We start from the raw sequence: 26674 nt of genomic DNA on the forward strand, positions 1-26674 counted from the left end.
CAGGTATTTTGAATTGACAGGTTTCATATACAGATCGTCAAAGCGAGCTTATGTGACCGTGCAGCCTCAAGGCATAGAATTCTAAATGCCTATGCTCGACGCTATCCTGAATAGAATTTGTGTGTTTAGTAATCATGGATATTTTCAGTCACTGTGGTGCTTTGCACATTCGTTAGATTTGTCCTTCGAACCAATAATTGTGTGCTCATCTACTTGCTGCAGAAGTTCTGTTGTACAAAAGACATGGTGGTTGGAGAGAAGGATAAAGATTATCTATTTGTGTTGGATGAATCAGCATCAAAATCTCATAGTCTGTATATTGGATTTCCATATAGATTACAAACACCTACTTTCACCTTTACCGAATGTTGTGAAGCTCAGAGACTAGCTTCTCAATACAATTATTGACCTGGTGTCCTCTCCAGCTTGTGGTTTAAAAACCACGCTATAAAGCATGCCACAAGAAGAACCAAAAAAGATGAGAATGCAATAATCTTAGAAAGGAACCTCCTGCTAGCAACAATAGAACCCTGTCCGTCAGCCTGCTTTTCTCTCAATAACACCTTTGCGTTACATTTACTTCTGCTAGAAATATCCCAAAAAGACCTCTCACTCAGATTCATACTCATGACTTCAGGCTCCAAAATATCAGATTGGCCCAGTGGCTTGGTCATTGCCAGCAGCTCCTTGCATCGGCCATTTAAGTCCTGCAGAGTATATGAAAAATGAACCTGTCAATACCTCATGTTTGCTCCTCAATTTAGCACCATTACATAAATCAATGCATGCATTATTCAGGTACAAAGATTCATAAACTTTGACACGCATCGTGCATAGGATGGAGTATATGCTATAACAACTAAGAATTTGTCGGTAAGAGACCATATTTTGGCGTGCGATATGCAGAGAATGGAGAAGATGCTAGAACATGCAAAGTAGCAAGAGGCATGTTATGCTGATTCATTGGACACTGTGAAGCCATGTGTCCAAATTTTTTGCAGTCAAAACAAGCCATCAGTGCAAACTTCATCACATTAGAGTCGTTATCGCCCACCATGGGCGGGTTCAATTCTTGCATCAATGACCTGTTTATAAGGGTGTCTGCTCCTTGGACCTAGCCCCACCAATCAAGCTATGACCTTGGGATCATAACACCAATGCCTCGCATTGATGAGCTCTTTCCTCTCCATGAATTGGAAGGTACACGGACGTCATGATCACGCAAGGAAGCAGCCATAGCAATTGATACTTCATCAAGAGTTGTAGAGGGATGTGGTAGGATAGGCAGGTGATCTTCTTTTGATTTAGGAGCACATGTTTTCAGCAATTGTTATCAGATGTTGGTGCCGCCTCCTCACAAGGGAGGCCTTGAGGTGTGAGCCCCTACAGTAGACAGGAGTGGAGGGGTTTGTATTTTTGTTTCCCATGCATTGGCGCCAAACGTGTTCGATCAAGGCGAGCTCATCCCAGGGCAGGTAGTGTGATCGGCTTATGGATGGGTGACTTAAGGACTGGGATCCTAAATGTGTATGCCCCGGCTTGTAGCCAGCAGTGGCCTCCTTTCTAGAGACAGCTTACAAAGAACCTCCAATTGACTCTGCCTCCTCACAAGGGAGGCCTTGAGGTGTGATCCCCTACAGTAGACAGGAGTGGAGGGGTTTGTATTTTTGTTTCCCATGCATTCGTGCCAAACGTGTTCGATCAAGGCGAGCTCTTCCCAAGGCAAGTACTATAATCAGCTTATGGATGGGTGACTTTAGGACTGGGATCCTAAATGTGTATGCCCCGGCTTGTAGCAAGCAGTGGCCTCCTTTCTAGAGACAGCTTACAAAGAGCCTCCAATTGACTCTTGAGTTGTTGGAGATGACTTTAACAATCTAGGGTTTGAGGAGGACAAGTTGGGAGGAGCTTTCTTTCAAAATACGCCCATGGCTAAGAGGGGCACGTGGGGGCAGCTCGTTTTCGTGATCAGCGGTTGAGGCCTATGGATAGGAGAAGAGGTTTTCAGACTTCCCTGTAGTCTTCATTTCTCCTTCGTTTAGCGGAGGCATGATGGCCTACTAGAGCAAATTGACAAGTTCTATGTGGGGGATTGGGCCATGCATAGAGAGAAAGCAAAGGGTATTTTGGCAATTATGACAATGTCAAATCACTCCCCAATTGTGCTGCATTTAGAGTAGCCCCACCATGGACCCACAGAAGCGATTCTGAATTCTCGATGCTTTGCTTCAAGAGGAGGAGGTACAACAGGCCGTGACAGAGATTTGGTAGCAATCAAAGGGCCCTCCTAAGGATGGTTGCCCTACCTAGGTGGCAAATGTGATCCAAAGGAGCAACGTGGAAGCTAAAGACTAAGAGAAAGAGGTCAAAGCCATGCCTTTTTCTACTATCTTGGACACCGCAGCAGGCTGGGACTTTGGATTTGGGAGGCATGGGGGGTTTGAAGGAGTGGTGGGGTGATATCCAAGAGAAATGAGAGGGAAGGGGGGCACACAAGGGGATAGGTGTGCTAGGCTCTCCTGAGTCTTGCCACTATGCAGTCACCTGAGCACTCTGAGCCGTTGACTCTGGTGGGTCTGCTGGGAAATCCAATAAGATCTCGCCCTCAAGAGTCCTAAAGGAGATCCATCTGCCTGGTTCTCCTACGATGATGAAACTGTTGTCCGATCTACCATCCTCTACTGTCTAAGTCTAGCTCACCACATGCGATTCTTTGTGGCCCTCTTAGCAGGCTTCTTCCTCTCCATCCCAATCCAAGCCCCCTCGAAAGGCTCCACCCAAGAAGTCTAGGAGTCTTGTTGTTGTCTGTCCAGTCGTTGAGCTCTGTCCGCACAAACTCCAAAGCCGCATGGGAACTAATAGAAGTTGAGGACGAAGCGGTCCCACGCTCTAGCGCGCACAACAGAAGATGGCGAGTTGGAAGGCAGAGCAGTTGCACTAGCAAGGCAGGGCAATAGCAAAGAGAGGACGATAATCTAGAGGGGGGGCGCAGGCGAGTGTAACATGCAACGGTCAATGATTGTGTGATCACATTAGACCTTTAAACCTTTAACGAGTGTGACTAATTGGTGTTAATTCAGGGCAAGGACTGGAGCTGGAGTTGCGCTGCAACAGGCTGGAATTGTGGAGGAATAATCACCAGGATTGAATGAGCATACGGGGGCTGAGTACCCCTTAAATAGAGCCTGAAATGGTCGACCTGCATAGCTAGCTGACCGACCAAGCTGGTCAGTTGACCGACCTAGCTTGCTCGGCTGTTTTATGCCTAACCTGGTCAGCCCTACGGGCCGCAACCCTAGGCAGCTAGGTCTACCTGATGCCTGGTCAGCCCCAAATGGCAGCCCTAAAGCTGTCACTTTGACCTAAACCTAACCTTGACTAAAACCTAACTAATCTAGGATCAACCTAGCGTTAACCTATACTGTTCTCCAATGGATACAAGAGTGCAAGGAATGAACCTAAAGGCTAGGAGATAACCTACATAGCTCGTGTCTGACTTATCCTTGGACTAGGGCTCACAATGGGGCCACCATACATGACAAATATCCTAAATTAGGAGCTCTTGATGTACATAAACTTAATGATGAGTCCAGTGTGTCACAATTCACCCTTGTGCAAGGGTACATGTGACATTCCCTCCTTTACTTGGCAGTAGATGCATTGTCTCCAAGTAGTCCGCCAAAATATGGGAAGAATCCTTCATCTAACCAAACCGCCTCATCCGTACCTCGATTGCAGAACTTTGTATAAAACTCCTGAATGTGTCGTCTTGACCCATGCTTCCATTTGTGGAGGGACGTATGCTCTAGCTCGATGACTTCAGCCTCGTCACTCACCTTCGGTTGTGGCTCATCTAGGATATATGGCTTTAGCCACAACACATGTAAGACGTGCATAGTCCAACTATCTAGTAATCGCAGCTTCATGGAGATTGATGTTCTAAATGATAGGAAACCGTCCAAAACTATGGAAAGAAAGCTTGGGGCATCGCTTGCCCAGTTGCTTCCAGCTTTGCTTGATGATGTGATCCATTCTCCTTCTTTGAAAGTGACATCTTTGGCATCTGCCAAACTTATCAATATGGCATGTGCATGCTTCCTGAGCCTTGGGTAGCCAATCCTGACCATGATCTTGACCATGGTCTCTGTAGTTTTGTTGGCTTCAAGGGACAGACATCATTTGAGTTAAAGGGATGAGAACTGCTTGCCAAATGCAGCTTCATAAGGTGTGCGACCAACGCTTGATGAGTGTGAATGGCCTACAACAATGAAAGTTATTGTTCCTACTTTGATTGTGTATCATGACAATACACTTTAAGAACATCGAACACCAGCTGGTTATGCATCTCAGTTTACACGTCTGTCTGCGGGTGGAATGCACTAGATAGCTATGACTTTGTGCCAAAATTATCAAACAAGGCTCGCCAAAAATGTGAGGTAAACTTGGTGTCCCAGTCTGATGAAATGGTTCGAGGGTAAACAGCCAATGGGGTACCAATATTGTTTGAACCAATATTGTTTGAACATGCGTGCGATGTCTTTTGTGTTGGCCATCTATATGCAAAGTACAAGCATACAAAACTTACTGAAACAATAAAAAAAAGTCAAGCGTTGTGTGGATGCTAGAAGAGGTCCCACGAAGTCCATGGCAATGTCCTGAGGGCTTGAGTAAACCTACCACCTTCTTGTGGGAGACCTTTATTTTCCAATGTCTTCTTGCATCCTTGGCTGAATCTATATTTTCGTAGGTCATGTTGGAAGCGGGTTGCTAAATTTGTCTTGATTTAAGGGTCTCTTGATTTAGATGAGTTAGCACATCAAGGTTCAAATGGGGTGTGGTGAGAAGAGTACTATTTGTAAGCTTCTTATTAAGAGGGTACAATCTGACCAACCCCAATCAAACAGAGTCGCCCTACGCAGTAACCATGTATTATCAAAAATTCGAATGAGTATGAATAGAATAAATCAGGCGGATACCTTTTTTATTCTATGAAGGTCTGTGACAATTAGATCTCATAAGCAATGTTTTTCAAATCAGTGTGCCTCTTCATTGTGTCTTCTTGACTCCTTTTTCTAATTAAAGAATGCTTTTATTTGGCAATTTGATTTTTGACACTTCATGCGATGTATTCCTATGTTGGAGTTATGTTTTAGCTCTACCTTATTAAGTTGAATGCAAGATCTTCTAACCTACTATTTGTTCCATCACTGCAGTTTGGGCATGGCCAATCCAATCCTACCATTTTTTATGAGACAAAGTGTTCAAATGTCATGCGGAGGTATGACCAGATTTCTCGCTAGCTTTAAAATCCGGTCCAGTATGGGGTTTGCAAGAGTAAATTTCTTGTGTGTGGGAAGGAGAAGAAAGAAAGAGTCAAAAGAAGTTAAAGGCAAAGGATAACCCCAACATCATGGAGCAAATATCCTCAACATCATCTTGTTAAATGTCGGCAGTGTATTGTCGAGTCCGAAAGGCATATATGTGAACTTCTCCACGAAATGACCAGAAATGTATCATTCTTGAACCAAAAAACCTTGTTTTGAAGAGGACAACCCACCGCTTTCTTGAAAGAACAAAGAACTTGTGTAGAACCTCACAACCTCCGTACAAACCAATGCAAAGAACGAGCATACAACCATTGCCAAACACCGTGCTGCACCAACGCAATTCTCATGGAGCTCACAAGCTACCAATCACCGCCATGGACATAGAGGAGAAGAGCAAGATCTATATAAAAACTTCAAGAAAATTGAAAGCACATGGGAAAGCTGGAAGAGACTAATATTTTCATGAATAGAATAGAGAAGATACAAGGCTAGAGCAATAAAATGTGCTCAAAAAATGAGTGCTACAATCCTAGGGAGAGCAAGAATTGGGTGCATCAAGGCTAGGCGACTGTTTGAGTACGAGGGCAGCCCTAGGGCTCAATTTATAGATGTAGATGGGACCAAGAATATCCAAAAGCTTGGCTTTTCTCCACACAAGGTGTGCTTCCCCCGCAAGGCTCTTCCAACAATAGTCTGGTGCCAGCTTTTCCAAAACCAGGATGCCTTCCACAAAAAGCTAGGTAGCAATGCATAAATCGGATTTTTGGCCTAATATATAGTGGATTCAAATCTCGACTTCTTCTAAAAAAATCGTAGGTTGCAATTTCAGCTTTCCAACAAAAAAAAGAGCTCCTCAATTGGAATTATGGATCAAAAGTTACGATGAAAATAGTAATTGCTGTTTTTTCTCGACATGCTTTTTTCATAGCTAACTACTTTTTCCTACCTCCACGCCTCCAATAGAGGTGAGCACCTATTTTGCTTTACCTTATCTATCCTTATCCCATCCCAAACTTAGTACAACCCTCTAGAACCTTCGAAAATCACCTATCCATCTAATATTCATCGTACTACCCCTACACACCTGCGATTTCTCGCATTTTAGGACCAAACCCCGGTATCAAAAAGCCATGCATCGTGATAGCCACCCCCCAATAAGATGGTGCATTCATGTACCGTGACCAAACGTCTTGTTTTTTATCTTGCTTCTAAGCTAGCCATTCCCCTTCAAGTACCTACTGGTTTATTCATACCATCAGGACATCAATACAGACCTCCACTTGGATCAAATACTCCTACTTGAGTCATTGGATTACACCTAGATCCATGAACAAAACACTTACCAATGTCATATGGCATAACAAGAGGAGTGAGAACATGAGTGCATGCAACAAAACCTCCGGCACCATAGGGTAGTGCTATCATGCCCAATAAAACAAACGAGTCATCACAAGCAACATCTAGAGGACTAATCATCTTCTTTTCTATTTGCATATCCACATCATTGTTGAGACTTATAGAGACATCTTCTTCACTTGGAACCTGCTCAACATACTCTGACGAAATAGGAGGCGTAGCCACCTCCTCTGCTGTAAAACCTATATGCTTGCATATGTTCCTCCCAAGCTTCAAAAAACACTTCCATTTGTTCAACAAGACTTGCCACCATAGCCGCAAATTGTCCCTCATCACCACACATAGGGTAGTTGGGGTACTCAAGATGAAAGGTAAAAGTAGCTTCACGTCTTCAACTTCCTACACAATCACATTCGCATATATCATGCACATGGAGCCTCTGCATAGCTTCCTTCATCCAAGAGTCATTTACTTGACCATTTGTATTAAAGTACAAACCTCACACAGATATCCAATAAGTCTTCTGCATCACAAAGCATCTATTCTTCAAAACATCTTGCTCCATCCTATTGCATAAAACCAATTCACCATAGCATATCTTTGATGCATGCACACAAGCATTCAGAAAATAGTTGTTTGCCATGTCTATAAAAACATCCAATCCACTACTCATAACCTCACATGCATCCTATACATTAGTCTCTTCACTGTTATCCTCTTGCAACATCTCAAGCTTCAAGACCCTAGACATTTTCTTAAGGCTCTTCCCACCTTACAAGGCAAACTCACCCTTATCTGAGCTCTCATCCTCGAAGACAACAAATGGGTCCACACCACCCTTAGTGAAAGACTCATCCATATGACTGCCAACATCCACATCAATTATCTTTAACACATTATCACTCATGACACCACATCACAAGCACCTTCTTCAGGCTGATCATGATGATCATCATTCAAACTTTCATCCTCAACATATTAGAATAAGGACTTAAGAAGACCACTTTCCACTCCCTCATTTTCACACATAGCATCAAATATATTCTCAACATCCTCAAAGTAGCCTGCTACAATAAGACCCACAATAGGTAACCAATCCATGACGGCAATGTCCATAACCTCCTCTTGTTCGGCCTCACCCACATGCTTCTCATAGCCATGATGAGGCACATCACTATATGCATCCTAACTTGATCGAAGTATTGCCAAGCACCTCATTGAAAGGCATGCAACCATCCTCCCCCAGCACTAGATTAGTTGAGCAACTTTCCACATCTACTCTTGTACACATACTCACCATCAAGAGAAGACTAGACGTGAAGTCCCATACCTGATCAACATCAGCATCATGCTCTCTAGTAGAATTCATGGCATCTGATATAGCATCACTGAGAGAACCAACATCAAGCACGCGCAAAGTAGACTCCTCATAGGCATCACTGAGAAGAGCAGCAATGATGCCCAAAGACTCCTCATAGGCATCATGTCCTCTAGCGGAAAACTCTTCTCCGTGATCCTTCTTCTTCTTCTTTTAGCACCCAGTCTCCCTTCTTGCTCTCTTTCTTTCTTCTTGGGTGGCCCTGCTTTCTCTTGAATCAACATCATCATCACTCTCTTTAGGAGGATCCATGGCATCACCAACAAGCATGCCCAAAGTAGACTCCTCATAGGCACCATTGAGAGAAGCAACAAGCACGCCCAAAGTAGACTCCTCATATGCATCATGTCCTAGCGGAAAACTCTTCTCCATGATCCTTCTTCTTCTTCTTTTAGCACCCTGTCTCCCTACTTGCTACCTTTCTTTCTTTCAGACATGCCTGGGTGGTCGTGCTTTCTCTTGAGCTGACTCTTTTTCTTTCCCCTTGGTCCTTTTGGCTCCCATAGCATCCATATCCACAATCTTCATTGGCTTCTCCAACTAAACCATATGCACAGCTCTCTGGGCTCTCTCCTTCCTCCTGCTGAGGCCAGCTGATCCAAACCCGGTGCTATTGCTGCTCTTTGGACTTCATCTCTTGGCTTAGTCCCTCCTGTGCTTGTTGATTTCCATTGGCTAGGATTTGAGAAGCCTATGCCACATTCTTGAGGTAAGTCGGAAAGCCTTACCCAGGCTCTATTCTCAGCCAAGAACAATTGAACATCCCATTGCCCTCTATGATGTCCCATATCATACGCCACCTGATATGTCCTCTATGCCCAGGCCCACTACGTGTCACTTGGTTACTGCACAGAATGTCCGAGCTGCTCTTCTCTGGCTTCATAACCAGAGATCACCAAATCATGAGGGACTACGCACTGAGCACTTTGCACATGGGTAAGAGGCCTTGACTCTTGTTCTAGTGCAACTATTCAACCACACCGTATGCCATGGCTTCCCGCCTACCTGGAGCACTACCACCATAGTACTGATACACAAGGCAGGCGACCCCATGGACACTAGGAACTAGCATACTCCTATGATTGGCCACACTCTGGCTAAGATACATGCGTCGGTACTAGAGAGGCAGATCAACAGCCACACAGAGGGTCATGGGCAGCGGGCTCCTGGGCAGGCAAGTTTTCAAAAATAGCACTCCACCTTGGACCACATCTTCACCTTGAGGGCTATCATTGAGGAGGCGAAGTCAAGGCACTAGAAAGTCTACACTTGCTTTGTAGACTTTCGGAAGGCCTTCGACACTATCCCACGTTCCCACCTGATCAGGAGGTTACAGGAGTTGCAGATTTGAGGGGTGATGAGTCTATATGAGTCCGTCAAAGGGAGTATACGTGCCCCGGGAGGACTATCGGAGTGGGTTGAGAGCACTATCGGAGTGAAGCACGGCTACCCCCTCTCACGGATTCCCTTTGGGCTCTATATGGATGAGATTAAATCCTTTGTAAACCGCCTAGGTAGACAGGGTTCACTTTTGGATGACCTGATGGTGCAGATACTATTGTACGCAAATGACATAGTCCTCATATCATCCTCCGTAGAGGGATTGCAGAAACAGCTAGAGGCTTCGAGGTGTCTGCAGAGAGATAGACTTGACAGTTAACCTTGAGAAGACCAAGGTTACGATCTTGAACAGCTCACAAGCAATGCTCCGTCGACATAGTTTCATGTACCGAGGTGAGCCAGTGGAGATAGTGCAGTCCTACATGTATTTGGGGGCAATGTTCACAGGACCAGTCTTCACGATGACCCATGCATCTACAGCACAACTCACATGAGGGCATGGTGCTCTAGCCCGACTAGAGAGGCAGTGCTTCAAGGCACACTTCCAAGATCCCCTGATGAAGGGTTGGCTTTTTGACACCTTGGTGAGACCGATTGCCATGCATGCAGCACCTTTTTGGGGGAGTGATATTTCAGTGACAGAATGGAAGAGATTTGAGGGGGTGCAGGTGACTATGGGATCTATGATGATTCGGAGTAAGCCCTCGGTCCCCAAACAGATTGTACGGGCAGAGTTCGCCATGACCCCTCTCCATGTTGATGCCATCTTTCAGACAGTGACATTCCTCCACAGAGTTTGGGCCTTACCCCAATGTAGATTACCGAGGCTAGCACTAGAGTCATCTAGATGACTAGCAGAAACCGGTGTTGATACAACATGGTATGCACGGGTGTCCACATGGTTTGATAGCCACAGCATTCAGATGGACAGACTTCCACCCTTTTAGTATAGCATGGATGCACTGCCCAAGTTGATCTCACGAGATGAGATCAACCATATCATACCGTTGGACCTCCTCCAACTTCATGTTAGAATTATTGCTATAATTTAGCAGTGACCAATGTAATGTAATAAGTAGGTTAGGGGCACTTTTCCCTCACTTAGAGGTTTTTCCCCCTAACCACAGTTAGTTCACTAACTATGGTTAGTGAAGTGATAAGGTTTTGTCACTTAGACAAAACCCATCACTCCATTCAGTTGTAACCCTCTCATCTAATTGCAACTACGTTTTCAGCTCTCACACTCTCCTGCTCTTATTCTCACCTTTGCTCTCTCTCCCATTCTCACATTTGGTATCAGAGCGGGTTCTTCCTGCTTTTGCTCCTGCTGCACATTTGCCTCCAGCTCTCGTCCTCCAGCTCCAACCCGCAAGCTCCCTGCTCCTACAGCTCATCGTCCGTACAATCTGTACGGACTGATTTCGTACAGCCCGTCCGTACCTGCGCTATCATTCCGTACCGTCACACCTGTGCCATACTTTCGTTGCACAACTGCCATACAGCAGTACGGTTATTGTACCGTCTGTACTTTGCACGTGCGAACCGTACATCTAGTACGTCGTCCGTACCAATGATTAGTTCGTAAGGCATCCGTACAGTTGCCGTACACAGGAGCTAAACCGTCCGTACACAAGAGGGCACTCATCCGTACAACTTGATTGTACATTCAGTACAGGTGTACACGCTGTTGTTCGTACAACAATACTGCACCCATACGTACAACCGTACCAGTAGGCCCGTACAACGCTAAACCTGCTTCGTGCATCGGTTGTTTTCTTTGCAGGGTCTTTTTCAACAAAGGATTCTTTGCAAGGGCCACTTTGCAGGTGTAGTTTGCACTTTGCATTTTGTGGATTGGACAAGTATTGCAGGCAGATTGCAAATTTATCAAGGTTTTGGGGCTTTTGTAAAAATTTTGGCACACATTGCAAGCAAATTGCAAAGATTGGCCAAGAAATTGGGGCTTTTGCAGGAGATTAACTATTTGGGTGAAATTTGGCTCAATTTCAACTCCAAATTTGGGGCTTTTGTTCAGAAATTGCAGATTTGGGGCTTTTAGTAAAGTTGCCCCTTTTTGGTTGCAATTTCAAGCCACAAATTGGGGCTTTTGTGTTGGGAGAGCAATTTGACAGGTTTCAGTTCACACTGCCTTTTTGTGAGTGCTTCGAAGCGCTTTTGGCAGGTTTTGGGAGAGATTGGATGCTCTGGCAGATTTCTGACAGAGACATTACAGAGATTTGAGTTGCATTTTTAGCCAATGTTTGGCTGTGTTTTTTTTTTGGGATTTGTGCACTCCATTCCCAGCAAGGGAATTCAGATTTGCATTTGCTGTATTTTCCTTCTCAGAGATGGCCCAGCAAAATGAGATTGATTTCGGTTTCAGTGGTCTCTCACAAGAGGATAAGCTGGATGGTACCAACTACTCCCTCTGGAGTTTTATGGTACACAATATTCTGATTTCTCGTAATTTGTGGGACTATGTAAGTGGGATGAGTTCCGGCCAGCAAATGTGGCACCTAATACCCCTCCCCAACAAGGAGGAGGCAGAGGTCGTGCACAGGGTACAGCTGCAGCACAAGTTATTGGTGCAGTTATACCTACCACTCCAGAGCAGAAGAGATGGGATTCACGTGATGCTTTAGCTTTGTCGTGTATTTCTCTTTCAGTGAAAAGATTCATCATTGCGCATATCCGGTCGTGTAAGACCTCAAAGGCAGCATGGGATATTTTGGAGAGCATGTATGCAGCTCAGAATGATGCCAGGGTGTCTTTTTTGAAAAGAGAATTGTCTCATACACATATGGAAGAGGGTGACTCCATGTCAGTGCACCTCACAAAGCTACAGGATTTACGAGAGCAGTTGCTGAATATTAATGAGATCATTCCTGATTCAGAGATGATTACCATTACTCTGAATTCTCTTCCTGAGTCTTATCTCAGCTTTCATACCTCGCTGAATTTGTCGTTGAGGGGGGGTGCAAATCCTCTCACTTTTGACGAGTTGATAGCACTTCTGCTGTAGGAAGAGCAGACCGGGAAAAACATGGCTTCACGAGCAGGTGAACATGCTATGCTCTCAAAACTCAAGCCTAAAGTAAAGGGACAGGCAAAGACTTCAGCAAATCAGCCTTCCAGTGGTTCAGGACAGCCTTCTCAAAAGGCTAAGGGTGATGCAGGTAAGCCCAAGAAGAAGGGAATATGTCATTACTGCAAAAAGCCAGGTCACTACATTGGAGAATGCAAGAAAAGGCTTGCAAAAGAAAAGAAAAACAGCTCCAGTAAGGCTGTCTCAGATTCAGCTCCTCATGCATCTGACAATGAGCAAGCTACAGCCAACTTTGTGGAGCACGACTATGCCTTCTTGTCTTGCATTTTAGACTCTCAGTTGGCTGCTCGGGATAGTACAGCCACTTGTAATGATGACACTTATGCTTTTCTGACATGCAGTTATGATTCTTCCAAGGATGCATCAGCTTTCAGTGTCAATGAGACACATAATACATGGTATTTTGACAGCGGTGCCTCAAAGCATATCACTTCCAAGAAGTGTCTCTTCACATCTCTGCATCCACCACCTGTTGGTAAAAGGTCACATGTGCCAACAACTCCTCCTATTCAGTCCGTGGTACAGGAGAAGTTGAACTTACAGCCATTGATGGCTCAACATTCAGAACTTCTGATGTCTTGTATGTGCCTGGTATCACAAAAAATCTACTTTCAGTGTCCACTCTTAACAGAGCTGGATTTCAGGTCATTTTTGAAGATGACAAGTGTGCAGTCCATGATAGAGAGCATGACTATGCCTTGAGATTGTCTCGCACTTTGTTGCATGGTCTTTTTCAACTTGACATGTATGAGAAAAGACCAGCACATGCTCTTGGAGTTTCCACTCCTACTGCTGCTATGCAGAATGCGGAGTTATGGCATGCGAGATATGGACACATGCATTATGGCAGCTTGATGACGCTTCAAAAACATGCCATGGTTGATGCATTGCCTCCTCTTGAAACACCTCCTCCACATGCCTGTGAAGGGTGCATTCTTGGTAGAATGCACAGATCTCCTTTTAAGAAGGATGGATCAGTTAAAGCTGTTCGAAAATTACAGCTTATACATAGTGATGTCTGTGGTCCCATGAGGACTCCATCATTGGGTGGTCATCTTTACTTTGTCACTTTTATAGATGACTACTCCAACTACACTTGGGTTTATGGGCTGAAACGCAAATCAGAAGTGTTTATGGTCTTCAAACACTTTGCAGCCATGGTTGAGAATGAATCCGGACTCAAGATACAGACATTACGCACTGATAGAGGGGAGTACTTGTCTGCAGATTTTGATGCTTTTTTGAAAGACAAGGGCATTGTACATCAGCTTACAGTGAGGCTAACTCCTCGGCAAAATGGGAAAGCTGAGAGAAAAAATCGTACTCTTATGGAGATGGATAGATGTATGTTGAAAAGCAAAAAATTGCCTCACAAATTTTGGATTGAAGGTCTCATGTGTGCCAATTATGTTTTAAATCGGGCACCCACAAAAGCTTTGAAGACCAAGACTCCCTATGAAGTTTGGCAAGGGAGAAAGCCTTCTGTGAATCACTTCCGTGTCTTTGGATGCCTTGCATATGCTCATGTGCCTGTTGAGTTCCGGCATAAATTGTCTGATAAGGCAATCAAATGCATTTTTGTTGGGTACAGTGCAGAGAGCAAGGGCTACCGTCTCTACAATCTTGTCACGTGCAAGATCATTGTCAGTAGAGATGTAATATTTTCAGAAAATTCAGCTCACACTCAAGCTGAATTTGATATGCCTTCTTCTTCATGTGATGTCTTTGAGGGGCTACTACCCATTGCCTTGGGTTCCCCTGCTGATATATCTGATGAAAATCAGAACTTTCAGATACCTCCACATACTCCGATTCAGCCACAGGATGCCATACCACCTCCACAAGCCGTGGAAGAGGTTGTTCAGCAAGAAATTGCAGATATACATGCAACAAAAACAGTCCCAAATTGGCTGTTATAGACTCTCAGGGAGAGTAAAATTAATGCTCCATTACCTGGCAAAACTCGGAGTGCAGTAAGGCATGGGGGAGGTGCCCTTTCAGTTGAATCAGCTTATGCAGGTACTCTTCTTGATGAAGAGGAACCTGAGACATTTGAAGAGGCACAGGATAATGTGCACTGGATGAATGCCATGCACGATGAGTTGCAGTCCATTAAGAAAAATCAGACATGGTTTGCCACCAGGTAAACATGCCATAGGTACACGGTGGGTTTTCAAAGTTAAAAGAAAGCCAGATGGCACCATTGACAGGTACAAGGCAAGGCTGGTCGCAAAAGGATATGCTCAGAAAAAGGGCATAGACTATGAGGAGACTTTTGCTCCTACATCCAGAATGACAACCATCCGGTCAGTCATAGCAATGGCTGCAAATTTTCAGTGGAATGTTCATCAGTTGGACATAAAAACAGCCTTCCTTAATGGAGACTTGTTGGAAGAGGTTTATGTCAAACAACCTCCAGGCTTTGAAATTTCAAGTAATGCACTTCAGGTATGCAAGCTGAATAAAGCTTTGTATGGGCTGAAACAGGCCCCACGTGCCCCCACGTGCATGGTATGCAAAGATTCATGCCTTTCTGACCAGCAAGGGGCTGCACAACAGTCCAACTGAAAGCACCCTCTACATGAAGAAGGATGGGGGGGATATTTTAGTCATCATTCTTTATGTAGATGACTTACTGCTCACAGGGTCAAATGAAGATAATATTGCAGATTTTAAAGCTGAATTGCAGACCACTTTTGACATGTCAAATTTGGGGCTGCTACACTTTTATTTGGGGATCCAGTTCACTCAAGAGCAAAGTGGCATCGGTATGTCTCAATCCAAGTATGTGCAAGAACTCTTGGACAGATTCAACATGCAGGATTGTAAGCCCATAGCTACTCCCATGGAGCCGGGGCTGAAGCTTACAATGCATGAAGCAGGTGAATCATTTGATGTCACTCGAACAGTCAGGCTGTTGGATGCCTCATTTATCTCTGCAATACACGACCTGATATTCAGTTTGCAGTTTCTCAGGTGAGCAGATATATGCACAGCCCAAAGACTATGCATTGGCAGGCTGTAAAACGCATCTTCCGTTATTTGCAAGGTACCAAGTCTTTTGGCTTGATGTTTCCCAGGGGGGGTGACTTGCAGATGCATGCCTACAGTGACTCAGATTGGGCTGGAGATTATGACACTAGGCAGTCCACAAGTGGCAATTGTTTCTTTTTGGGCAAAGCTTGTATTTCTTGGTTGAGCAAGAAACAATCTACAGTGGCTACCTCTTCATGTGAAGCTGAGTACACGGCAGCTTTCACAGCGACACTTGAATGTGTTTGGCTGCATCGTTTATTTGCTGATCTTCATCTTTCATTGGAGGGTCCTTCTCCAATTCTCACTGATAGTCAGAGTGCTATTGTAGTAGCAAAGAATCCTGTGTTTCATGCTCGCACGAAGCACATTGAGGTTCATTATCACTACGTCAGAGAGAAGTTGCATGTAGGAGAGATCAGCATGATCTATGTGCCAACACATGACAATGTTGCAAACATTTTCACCAAAGCACTTCCACGTGAAAAGTTTGAGGCATTTCACAGTGCCCTGAACTTATCTCCTTTTGGTGATTGATCTTTTCCTTGTACATGACATTGGCACTGCACGGGGGTGTTAGAATTATTGCTATAATTTAGCAGTGACCAATGTAATGTACTAAGTAGGTTAGGGGCACTTTTCCCTCACTTAGGTTTTTCCCCCTAACCACAGTTAGTTCACTAACTATGGTTAGTAAAGTGATAAGGTTTTGTCACTTAGACAAAACCCATCACTCCATTCAGTTGTAACCCTCTCATCTAATTGCAACTACGTTTTCAGCTCTCACACTCTCCTACTCTTGTTCTCACCTTTGCTCTCTCTCCCATTCTCACACTTCATACGTCTTGGGCTTAGGGGGGAGATCACGAGTTCCCCACCAAGATCCAGTTCTACCATGACCACTTCCTCAGGTCGTTTCGTCAGACCTCAGTATCTTGAGGATAGGAGAGTCTCACATGCACTGAGGATTGCCATCGAGCAGTTGCGAGTTTCGTCACATCAACTGAGTATTGAGGCAGGGAGAGCTGCAAGCATACCTAGAGAGCAGAGGCTCTGCAGACTATGCACGATGGGAGAGGTCAAGACAGAGAAACATTTTCTATGTGTCTGTCCAATCTCTTATGAGATCCAGGAACATTTTCATTGCCTCTTTCAGGAGGGACATGTCTTTGGTCTACTTACACGGCTGATCCATTTTCCCAACCACGTTTGTGTTGGGCTCTATCTAATTGAGATGCGGAGACACTGAGATATACTGATGTGACATACCACAGAGTAGCAGGGGATGATGCCACATGTCACCGAGATTGACCGAGCATAGACATGTGTCACACACTTCTATGCATCTAAGCCAACTTCAGGGGAGGCTGAGGTGGAGGAGCCAGATAAGATGAGGGCATCGTGGATTAGCAGTGAGAGCCACCGCTACAATGCTGACAGACGAGAGGCACACATACCACATGGGGCACGGAGAGTGACCAGAGCACACACAATTGAGATCCGGTCTATCTCACTCTCCTCGGAGGAAACCGCTAGAGACGAGGCATCACCCTTGCCGTAGCCCATCGGATACAGAGATCAAGAAGACCACACCCTCCACCACCCTGAGAGACAACTCGATAGACACGAAAACGAGAGCTCTTTATATCTTGTCAGAGAGCCACCATGGTGCCTGGATACATGGACCCTGTGTGTCTAGTTGGAGCCTGTGCGTGTAGTTGGAGCATTAGCTCTGAGCACATGATGCTATTTTGCTATTTTGTTCATTAGCTTAGCACTTTAGCATTCAGCAAGGGCATTAATGAGCCCTTTGCTTCAGCCCATAGTGGCTTGTATGAGTTACTTTTGGTTTGTACTTGGTCTCATAGACCCGTGAGGCCTCCCACAGATATTAATACATCTTTCTTTCTTTCTCTCTCTCACGTTATCCCATCCTACTGGCTTAGATGGGCATGATACCCTCGAAGGGGAGGCCCTATATCAATTTTTGGCTTACCTCATGTAATCAGCCTCTCAATCGTTCTCATGACACACTATGATCTCTTGATCATTCTCACGATACGCTATGACAAGATCCGATATTTCATCCTCCTCTGTGTTGGGAATGTAATCTTCAATTTTCTTTCCTCCCACATATATCTATAGCGTAGAACGCTCTTGTGCAGATGGCCTCATCGTGAGCATGAAAGGGATAAGAAGAGTCGTGAGATAACGGTCTTACATTCCCTTCTATTACTGTTGCACTTCCTGCTCCCGTTGTCTCCTTCGTAAGAGGAATATGGCCCGCCATATAAGAAATTGCCTGCTTGAGAGCGCTCTGCTCCATTTGCCATGGTATAAATTTAATAAAATTAGGCATTGTGTCACAGTGGACCCTTGGTCTTGCCCACCTTCCCTTCTCTAGCTCTAGATCATGTCAGCTAGTTCTCACTTTGCATATTAGATGCCTTTTAAACATTGATATGTCTTCCAATATATTTTTGCATCCTATAGCTGTCCATTGGATTAATTTCCAGTTTGTAGAATTGCATTTTTGCCCTTGGGTCTTGCCATAATTTTTGTAGCATCCTTTGTGTCACTAACTAACTAATCTCATATGCATCCTTTGGTATACCAGCAGCTGTTATATCCCACAATTCCATCCATTTTATCCCATGTACCATCCAGTAGTTTGTGTAGCTTCCAATGCCTTGTGTCCTACTGGACCCTGGTATCCATCTTGTCAACTTCGTTGAGGTGTAATTAGTCTCTTGATTGTTCTCATGACACACTATGACCTCTCAATTGTTCTCACGACACGCTATGACAAGATCCGATATTTCATCCTCCTTTGTGTTGGGAATGCAATCTTCAATTTTCTTTCCTCTCATATATATCTGCAACATAGAACACTCCTGTGCAAACCATAGTCACATGAAAACCCGTTTCGTCCTCTTCGAAACCTCGAAACGCGAAATAGATGAAACGTTTCGAAATAGGACGAAACGCTCTCAACGAAACCTTTGTTTCGCCCAAATCAAAATAAACGTTTTTGCCCCGTTTTTTCTAGAATCCAAGGTGTTTATGTTTTAAATTTCCTTTTAGTATCTTGACTTATATTTCTCTTTGTTCACTCTAACTTAAATATAACATGTATTTTTGTCCCTATAAGGGTATATATTAAGTATCAATTTGAAACCTATCCATTTTGCACAAAAAGCCGAAACGAAACGAAACAAAACTTGTCGAAACAACAAAACAGACGAAACGTTTCTTGTGACTATGGTGCAGACAGCCTTGTCATGAGCTTGAAAGGGACAAGAAGAGACATGTGATAAGGTCCTCCATTCCTTTTGTTACTATTGCACTTCTTGCTCCCATCGTCACCTCCATAAGAGCAATATGGCCTGCTATATAAGAAACTCTGTAAGAGCAATATGGCCTGCCATATAAGAAACTGCATGCTTGAGATTGCTCTGCTCCATTTGCTATGGTGTAAACTTGTTAAAATTGGGCATTGTGCCAAAGTCCACATGAGGACGATGATGCCAGGATGGCTGCAAGGGTTTATGGTGGACATGTGCTATGATATCACTGACTATGTCTACACACATTTTTTAGCATGGGTTAGGATGCTCGCTTAGTAGCCCCACCCTTTTGCTCATTGTATCAAGTTTCTCTTCAGTCTCATAGACCCATCGGTATTTAGCAGACTTTAATAAACTTTCTTTCTTTCCTCTCTGGGGGACCTCCCGTCATTGTTTAGACCCGGGATATGTCCCACGGGATTCACGGTGGCTCTGGTCTTGCGTCGAGCCTCCTCCAGGAGACCGAGACGCACGGGACCCCTTGATGGATGCCAGCGCCCCATCACCGGTTATGCACCAGCCAGGGCGACATGACATACGGAGGATTACATTCCGGTCCAATCTTTTTTCTTTTCACTATCATACCCAGATGTATTTGATTATGTTGATTAGACTTAGGATTCAACACGGGTGATGATGCTCGTTTTAGTAGCTCCACCCTTACTGGGATTTATATCAGGTTTTCTTTCAGTCTCATAGACCCATCGGTCTTCCGAAGACTCTAATAAAATCTCTCTCTCTCTCTCTCTCTCTCTCTCTCTCTCTCTCTCTCTCTCTCTCTCTCTCTCTCTCTCTCCCCCCCCCGCTACCTCTGCTACCCCCTCGCTACCCCCTCGCTAACCCCCTCCGCTACCCCCTCTGCTACCCCCCGCTACCCCGGGGTCATCTTCTCCGGCCCGATCTTCACGATGAGACCAACGATGCAGGCCATACTGAGCAGGGGATACGCCTCACTGGCTCGGCTAGAGAGACAATGCTTTCACTCCCACTTCCAGGACCCTCGGACCAAGGCTCTTCTCTTCGACTCCTTGGTCCGACCAGCCGGTATGTATGGCAGCCCTTGTTGGGGGCCTGACATGTCAGAGATAGCGTGGACACGGATGGAGCACCTGCAAATCCTCGTGCTCTCACGGATGATCGGGGGAAACCGTCTATACCACATCACATCATTCAAGCCGAGTTTGGTGCTTCTCCACTCCAGCTAGATGCAGCCTTTCAGACCATCACATATTTACACCGGGTTAGATCATATGGGGACTGCACATCAGGGAGACAAAGGTTGCCATGGTTGGCTCTCGATTCCTCCATGAGGTTGGCAGCAAAGGAAGATGAGCGATGCTGGTATGCACTGACTCACAGATGGTTTGTGAGACTAGGGTTCCACATCGATAGGATACCTCCTTTTCAGTACAATTTAGATGCCCCTCCGGTACTCCCACCCACCATCCCAATTGGGCCACACACCAACCAAGTCATTCGAGAGGATCTCCTGCAGCTACAGACCTTTAGGACCTGGTTGGAGCCGAGGGAGCTTCCAATGAAGCTGAGTTTCTACAGAGATTATTGTCTTTGTATTTCGGAGGAGGGATTCATCACACCACCAGGGTACACTGAGCTTCATATGCGTCACTCACTACGGATCTCCATCGGACAGTTTCGGGTATCATCACACCACCTCCACATAGAGAGCGGCAAAGCAGAGGGGATTCCTAGTGAGCATCGCTTATGCATATTGTGCGACTGTCAGGAGGCTGATTCGGAGGAGCATTTTTTTTTCAAGTGCCCAGTGTACTACGAGATCCGAGGTCACTACCACCACCTCTTCAGAGACGGCTCCGGGCTCCTTTCCAGATTCCTTGCCTACCCAGATCAGAGATGCCTCGCATCCTTCATTCACGAGGAGGTCCGACACAGAGAGTACTTACTCAGGCGACGGGGCTTGGCCACATCATCAGACACCTCTCAAAGCAGGATCACAGAGTTCTTCCCATCGAGTGACATTGATCGTCCAGTCTCTAGCCACAAACGTGACAGAGACCCCGACCCGACGACCGCAGCACAACACACGAGACATCGAGGGGACACAGATCACTCTGGGGAACCTCCCGTCATTGTTTAGACCCGGGATACGTCCCATGGGAGTCACGGTGGCTTTGATCTTGTGTCAAGCCTCGTCCAGGAGACCGAGACGCACGGCACCCCTTGACGGGCGCCAACGTCCCATCACCAGCTATGCACCAGCCAGGGCGACATGACATACAGAGGATTCCGCTCCGCTCCAGTCCTTTTCTTTTCATTGTCACATCCAGATGTATTTGATTATGTATGATCAGACTTAGGGTTCAGCACGGGTGATGATGCTTGTTTCAGTAGCTCCACCCTTACTGTGATTTGTATCAAGTTTTCTTTCAGTCTCATAGACCCATCGGTCTTCCGAAGACTCTAATAAAATTTCTTTCTTTCTTTCTTTCTCTCTCTCTCTCATATATGGGGCTTCACAATTTGTCATTCAACATGGTTTTTACTATCTCATAGACTGTCTATGAGAGGAAATCTTATCTCTCTGATTGTTTTCAACAACACCACAAAATTTAGAATTTAGCTTTCCTTTAATCTGTTTTAAATGCTGATTTGATTTATCAAATTGTTAGTGCAATTTTATAATGCATGCAAATTTGATTTAATCTGTTTTAAATGCTGATTTGATTTATCAAATTGTTCTTGCAATTTTATAATGCATGAGAAACATGTCCCTGATAACGTATTCCCTCTAAAATAAGCCGGAAACCAAAGGGAAAGCTTCGAACTACAAAATAGCAATGATTAAAGCTGACCTCCAAGGTTTCACCCTCTTGCATGTAGTCGCAAACTAAAACTCCTTCGAGCCATGGAAAAAATATACGGCATGGAAGCTTGCATCGATATTCCACCGCATCTTCACTGCCCATCCAAAGCAAATTGTAATACAGTTGCAACCACATTGCAGCCAGGATAAGTCTCAATACTCGCTTAAAACTAACAAAATAACCTTACCAATGGAAACAATGTAATCATAACACGCCCACTTTAAATGTCACATGCTGGGAAGAAGTGCTGCCGGATAGACATGATCTTGAGCAATTATGCCTATGGAGTTACACTTAAAGAAGTCACCAAAGAAGTCAAAGCCCGCTTGCCTATGTAATCAATAGCAAGTGTAATGACTGAAATCAGTGATCTTCTCCATGCTCAAAATCAAATTCATAGTCTGGCTTTTGATATACATGATCCCAATCAAACACAACAGGCTTTGATACACAATAAAGTTGACAAAATGGCAAAGACTGAACTACTTCGAATTTCAGATACTTTCCTACTTTCATATATATCTGCCTTATATCCAATTCTAAGAGACCGAGAAACTAGAAGGTCAACTGACATGAATCTCATTCTTGTCTTCTGATCATTGCACCACACAGTTCAAACTGATTCAACAGACAATTTTATTTCAAAACTTTCCACTACAAGGGTCCAACAGATAGTGCAAAAGTGGAAAGGCTCTTCCACTCGCATCATCATAACTGTATATGATACATAGCTATTGTTCTGCAAAAAAATATTATTAATTGTTGCTAAGATGGAAATTGCAGTGTGTGAATGTATTGTAAGTCATAGCAGGATTAAAGGAAAGGCATCATGGGACCCTTGTTGGTTAATGATCAGACACCCTGGCGATACAATTGTCTGCATCAAGTCTTCAGAAGACCGATGGGTCTATGAGACTATGAAAATCCTAGTACAAACGAGCTGAGGGTGGAGCTACTAAACCAGCCTCCACACCAATGCAGAATCCAAAAAATGCAAAATGATAGTACTAAGTACAACATAGTCATGTCAGTGGTCGACTACATATCAATCTCATCATCATCATCATCATCAGGACATCAGGGTGGATGAGGCAATGTAGGCATGAAATCGACAATAGAGTGTTGTCGGCCGCTCACGGATGTGGTCCTGTGATGTCTCCTGGTCATAGCTCTGCACCTAACAAGGGCTACAATAACCCCTATAGGCCGGTTTCTGGATGCTCGTTTAGTAGCTCCACCCTCAACAGCTCGTTTGTACTAGGATTTTCATAGTCTCATAGAACCATCGGTCTTCCGAAGACTTAATAAAATTTCTTTCATTCTTTCGTTCTTTCTTTCTTTCTTTCTTTCTGGCCCCTTCTACTGCTTAAAACCAGGGCCAATTGGCCCATAACTTTGCAGCAGGGGCCCAGCCCTTTGGTCTGCCCATAACTTGCCCTGGTGGCTGGCTCCAACCAGCCCTAACCAGGCTAGTCTATGGCCGACCCTATTGCACCATATCTTCACCATGTGCCAGCCCTCTGCCGGGGCCCCATTGTTGCGCCATCTTGCAGGTCCTGTTGCAGGCCATGAACCTGCCCATACTCTCTACCAAATGTGTCACCATCAAGGTGCCTATGCTCCTGGATTACCACGCCATACTGCTGCTCCAGATCTGCCTCCAGCCAGGCCAGATCTAGGGTTTTCTGCCCCAGCAATCTGCTCCTTCTATAGGCGCTTTCTGGTGCAGCCATGCTGGTCCCTCCAGGTACCCTTCTCTCCTCTCTTTGATTCCTGCCCACATGGCAGTCAATACCCTTCCCATCTGTCAGTTTCTCCAGACCCAGGTCCGTCTCAAAGTTGTGAACATAAAGGCCTTAAAGACAAGCGAAGACCTAACAGATATTGATCATGTCTGGAAATCCTAACATATCCCAGTCTATGGGGCTATAAGTTAGCAAAGTGCTGCCCACCTAGGCTGGCTTCCGGACAGCAAAGTCGAAGGAATCTGGACAAAGAGTCTACATACGCTCGAGGTGGAGCACGCGAGCTCAAGTCTAGAGATATCCGGCAGATAGTAGACGTATGTGGTGGACCACGCTTTAGTCTCTCTTTGTATTGTGTCCATAGTTTTCGACGGAAATATATTCTTTTGGTAGCTTCTATATCTGGCTTGATCATTGTCTATTGATGAGTCTGCACATCTATTTTAAGCACATAAGTTTAAGAAGTTTGTGTTCACTCCTTGTGAGGGGGACAACTGGAAGATCGTGGCGTTTGGATTGCTCGAGTTCGAAGATGGGAATGCGAATGGTGGTGGTGGTGCAAACGGGTGCTACCATGGATGGACTTGTGTACCAAGATGGTTTGCCTGTGCAAGACCAGACCTGGAGGAGCAGGAGCCACTAGTTGAAAGGCCAGGAACTGGAATTAACACCGGATTGTGCCAGAGGGTTTCATCATGGGAGCTATTGGGGCAACGTCGTCGACGTGTTGGCATTGGGCCAAGATGTGTCGGTGAGAGGGGGTGTTGGAAAGGTCACCTCCCCATCTAGGTCTGCAGCTCTACAGCCCACTTGTCTTCTTCTAGATGTAGGCCCACAGGTGGCTGATCTGCTGCTCCCTGAAGTGCTGCTCCAAGTGAATGAGATATGAGGGCACAAAGGCCCTCCTTTTATAGGCCCAGAGAGCTGGAAATACCACCGACCCAGGTGCCACAGACTGGCCGACCTGGTCAGTCAGTTTCCCCCCTCCTGGCCGACCTGTTCTGGCCCCTCCTGGAGCTTAAAACCAGGGCCAATTGGCCCATAACTTTGCAGGGACCCAGTCCCTTGGTTGCCCATAAGTTGCCCTGGTTGGCTGGCTCCAACCAGCCCTAACCAGGCTAGTCTATGGCCGACCCTTTGCGCCATATCTTCGCCATGTACAAGCCCTCTGCCGGTCCCATTGTAACGCCACCTTGCAGGTCCTGTTGCAGGCCTTGAACCTGCCATACTCTCTCCCAAGTGTGTCGCCATCAAAGCAGTTATGCTCCTGGATTACCACATCATGCTGCTGCTCCAGATCTGCCTCCTGCCAGGCCAGATCGAGGGTTTTCTGTCCCCAGCATCTGCTCCTTCTATAGGCCCTGCCCATGTGTCAGTCTGTCAAGACCTAGGTCCACCCCCCCAATCCTCTCCTCATACAGGGCTTACAGATGGGGAGGTGACCTTAACAACATGTCCTAGGGGCTAGCCCTGTCCCATGTGCCCATGTATGCACATGCATCAAGTCTAACAATGAACTGCAACAAGCAGTGGCAATCTCACCTGAACAGCACCATAACTCTCAGCTGTGGCTAGGAAATCAGGCCAATAATCAGTGACAGCTTAATATTTGAAGACAAATGATGGCACATGTTCCACATAGTGCACTTCTTCTACTGCTTGCTCTTTGTGCTAACTGACGAGCATATATATCAAGTTGTTCCCTGTGTCATCATTGGAGTGAACATCTGAGCAACGAGATCTGGTGGGCTTTATGTTAGCTGCTGATGTACTAGCATTTATGATGCTGAGGGATTGTGATCTCACTAGATCGATGCGCAGGCACAGGTTGGTTGACACAGGCACGTCAATGCTGGTGAAACAGCATGATCATACAAGAATTTATGCACCAGAGCTGTGATACCACCAGCAGGATAATACTAGAGCATGTGATTGGGGGTTTCAATTGTGATTTGTTGAAAGGATTATGCAACATCGTTGGGCTGTATGTTCATTGTTCTGAGCAGGCAAGTGGCAAGATCAATTGGACTTGTCTCTATTGTCAATGCAAGGCTGAGGCATTGATCCCACCGGTCTGGTATCGGATAGTGACACAGTGCTCTGTTGATCCTATGTTAAAGCTACTACCTATTTTTTTCACTGCACATTTGGAGCTGTCTCTTACCATGACAGTTGACCTTGGACCAACGGTATGAGAGAGCTCTGCTACTCCCTCTTGTTTGTCATGCGAGCTTTGAATGGCATCAATATCCACATACCACACATCCACTGGGATCATATACCACTTTGGCTTGAATGGCTGTCACGCCCTTTACGGTGATATATAACCCATCCATGATAATGTTCTTGATCATCAATGTCTCTATTTTGAAACAGAGTACTACTTGCCACACAGAAAACAGCAAACTGTAAATACATTTTGATTCCTTATACCTCATGAGAGGATGCATGTGTTTTCTGTCCAGTGTGCTGCAAATTATCTTCTTGAACAGCAAGCAGCTAGGGTACTTCTTGTGGCTTCTCTTGGGAGTAACACATAAGAGATTCAGCATGCACATATAAACAAAACTGGAAGCAATAACACAAGACTATTCCCACATATTAACAGGATGAAGATGAACTAGCCACTCTCTCCTACTAAATGCTGGTAGCCTCCTAAACGTTTCTCCAAGTGTTGGATGGAGTGGGAAACCTAAGGTGAGGGGCTGATGTTTTTATGATGGAGAGGGAGTGCAACCCCACCTTATGTAGCCCGACCAGATGGAAGGGGCCAACTGCAGGTCATCCAACTTGCATGCCATGTGGCAATCGACCACAAAGCACCTGCCATGTCAGCTCACAGCATATACAGTAGACTATGCCACATCATCAACTATCAACCAATGCCACATCATCACGATGACTTGTGCCACGTCATCTTCCAACTTCTGTGTGCATCATCAACTGACTTGTTTGCCATACCATCAGTGATGCAAACGGCTGATAAGCATCATTGTATCATCCAAATCTAGGGTCCTTGACGGACCCTCCAATGTCTGGCAAATCCATGAATTGCAGGGGTTTACATGCAATGTCCTTACTCAGCCATGGTTGGCTGAATCTATTGCTCATTTGGCTTCTTCCCATATGAGGGCTTCACATGTTTGAGCATCTAGATATAGGTGGATGTCTCAGGTTGAAGCATTGAACTCTTAA

At 45.2% G+C, this 26674-nt stretch overlaps 1 protein-coding gene across 4 annotated transcripts in view; it reads right to left on the reverse strand.

The window, feature by feature from the left end:
• Positions 1-226: 226 nt before the first annotated feature.
• Positions 227-26674, reverse strand: part of LOC147889493 (oxidoreductase, zinc-binding dehydrogenase family protein) — a 57003-nt gene continuing 30555 nt past the window's right edge. The window contains exons 10-11 of one of the 4 annotated variants that reach the window (XM_087391588.1): positions 21723-21828; positions 227-707 (exon numbers count right to left, since the gene is read on the reverse strand). In XM_087391588.1, the coding sequence (XP_087247714.1) occupies positions 402-707; positions 21723-21828 (412 nt within the window). In that variant the 3' untranslated portion in view covers positions 227-401. The remainder of the gene's footprint in view (positions 708-21722; positions 21829-26674) is intronic. The other 3 variants (XM_087391586.1, XM_087391587.1, XM_087391589.1) reach the window with 3 other exon arrangements.

The sequence above is a fragment of the Dipteris shenzhenensis genome, chromosome 20, assembly GCF_047967505.1.
Source record: "Dipteris shenzhenensis isolate YYH24624 ecotype China chromosome 20, Dip_SZ_1.0, whole genome shotgun sequence".
NCBI classification, from domain to species: domain Eukaryota; kingdom Viridiplantae; phylum Streptophyta; class Polypodiopsida; order Gleicheniales; family Dipteridaceae; genus Dipteris; species Dipteris shenzhenensis.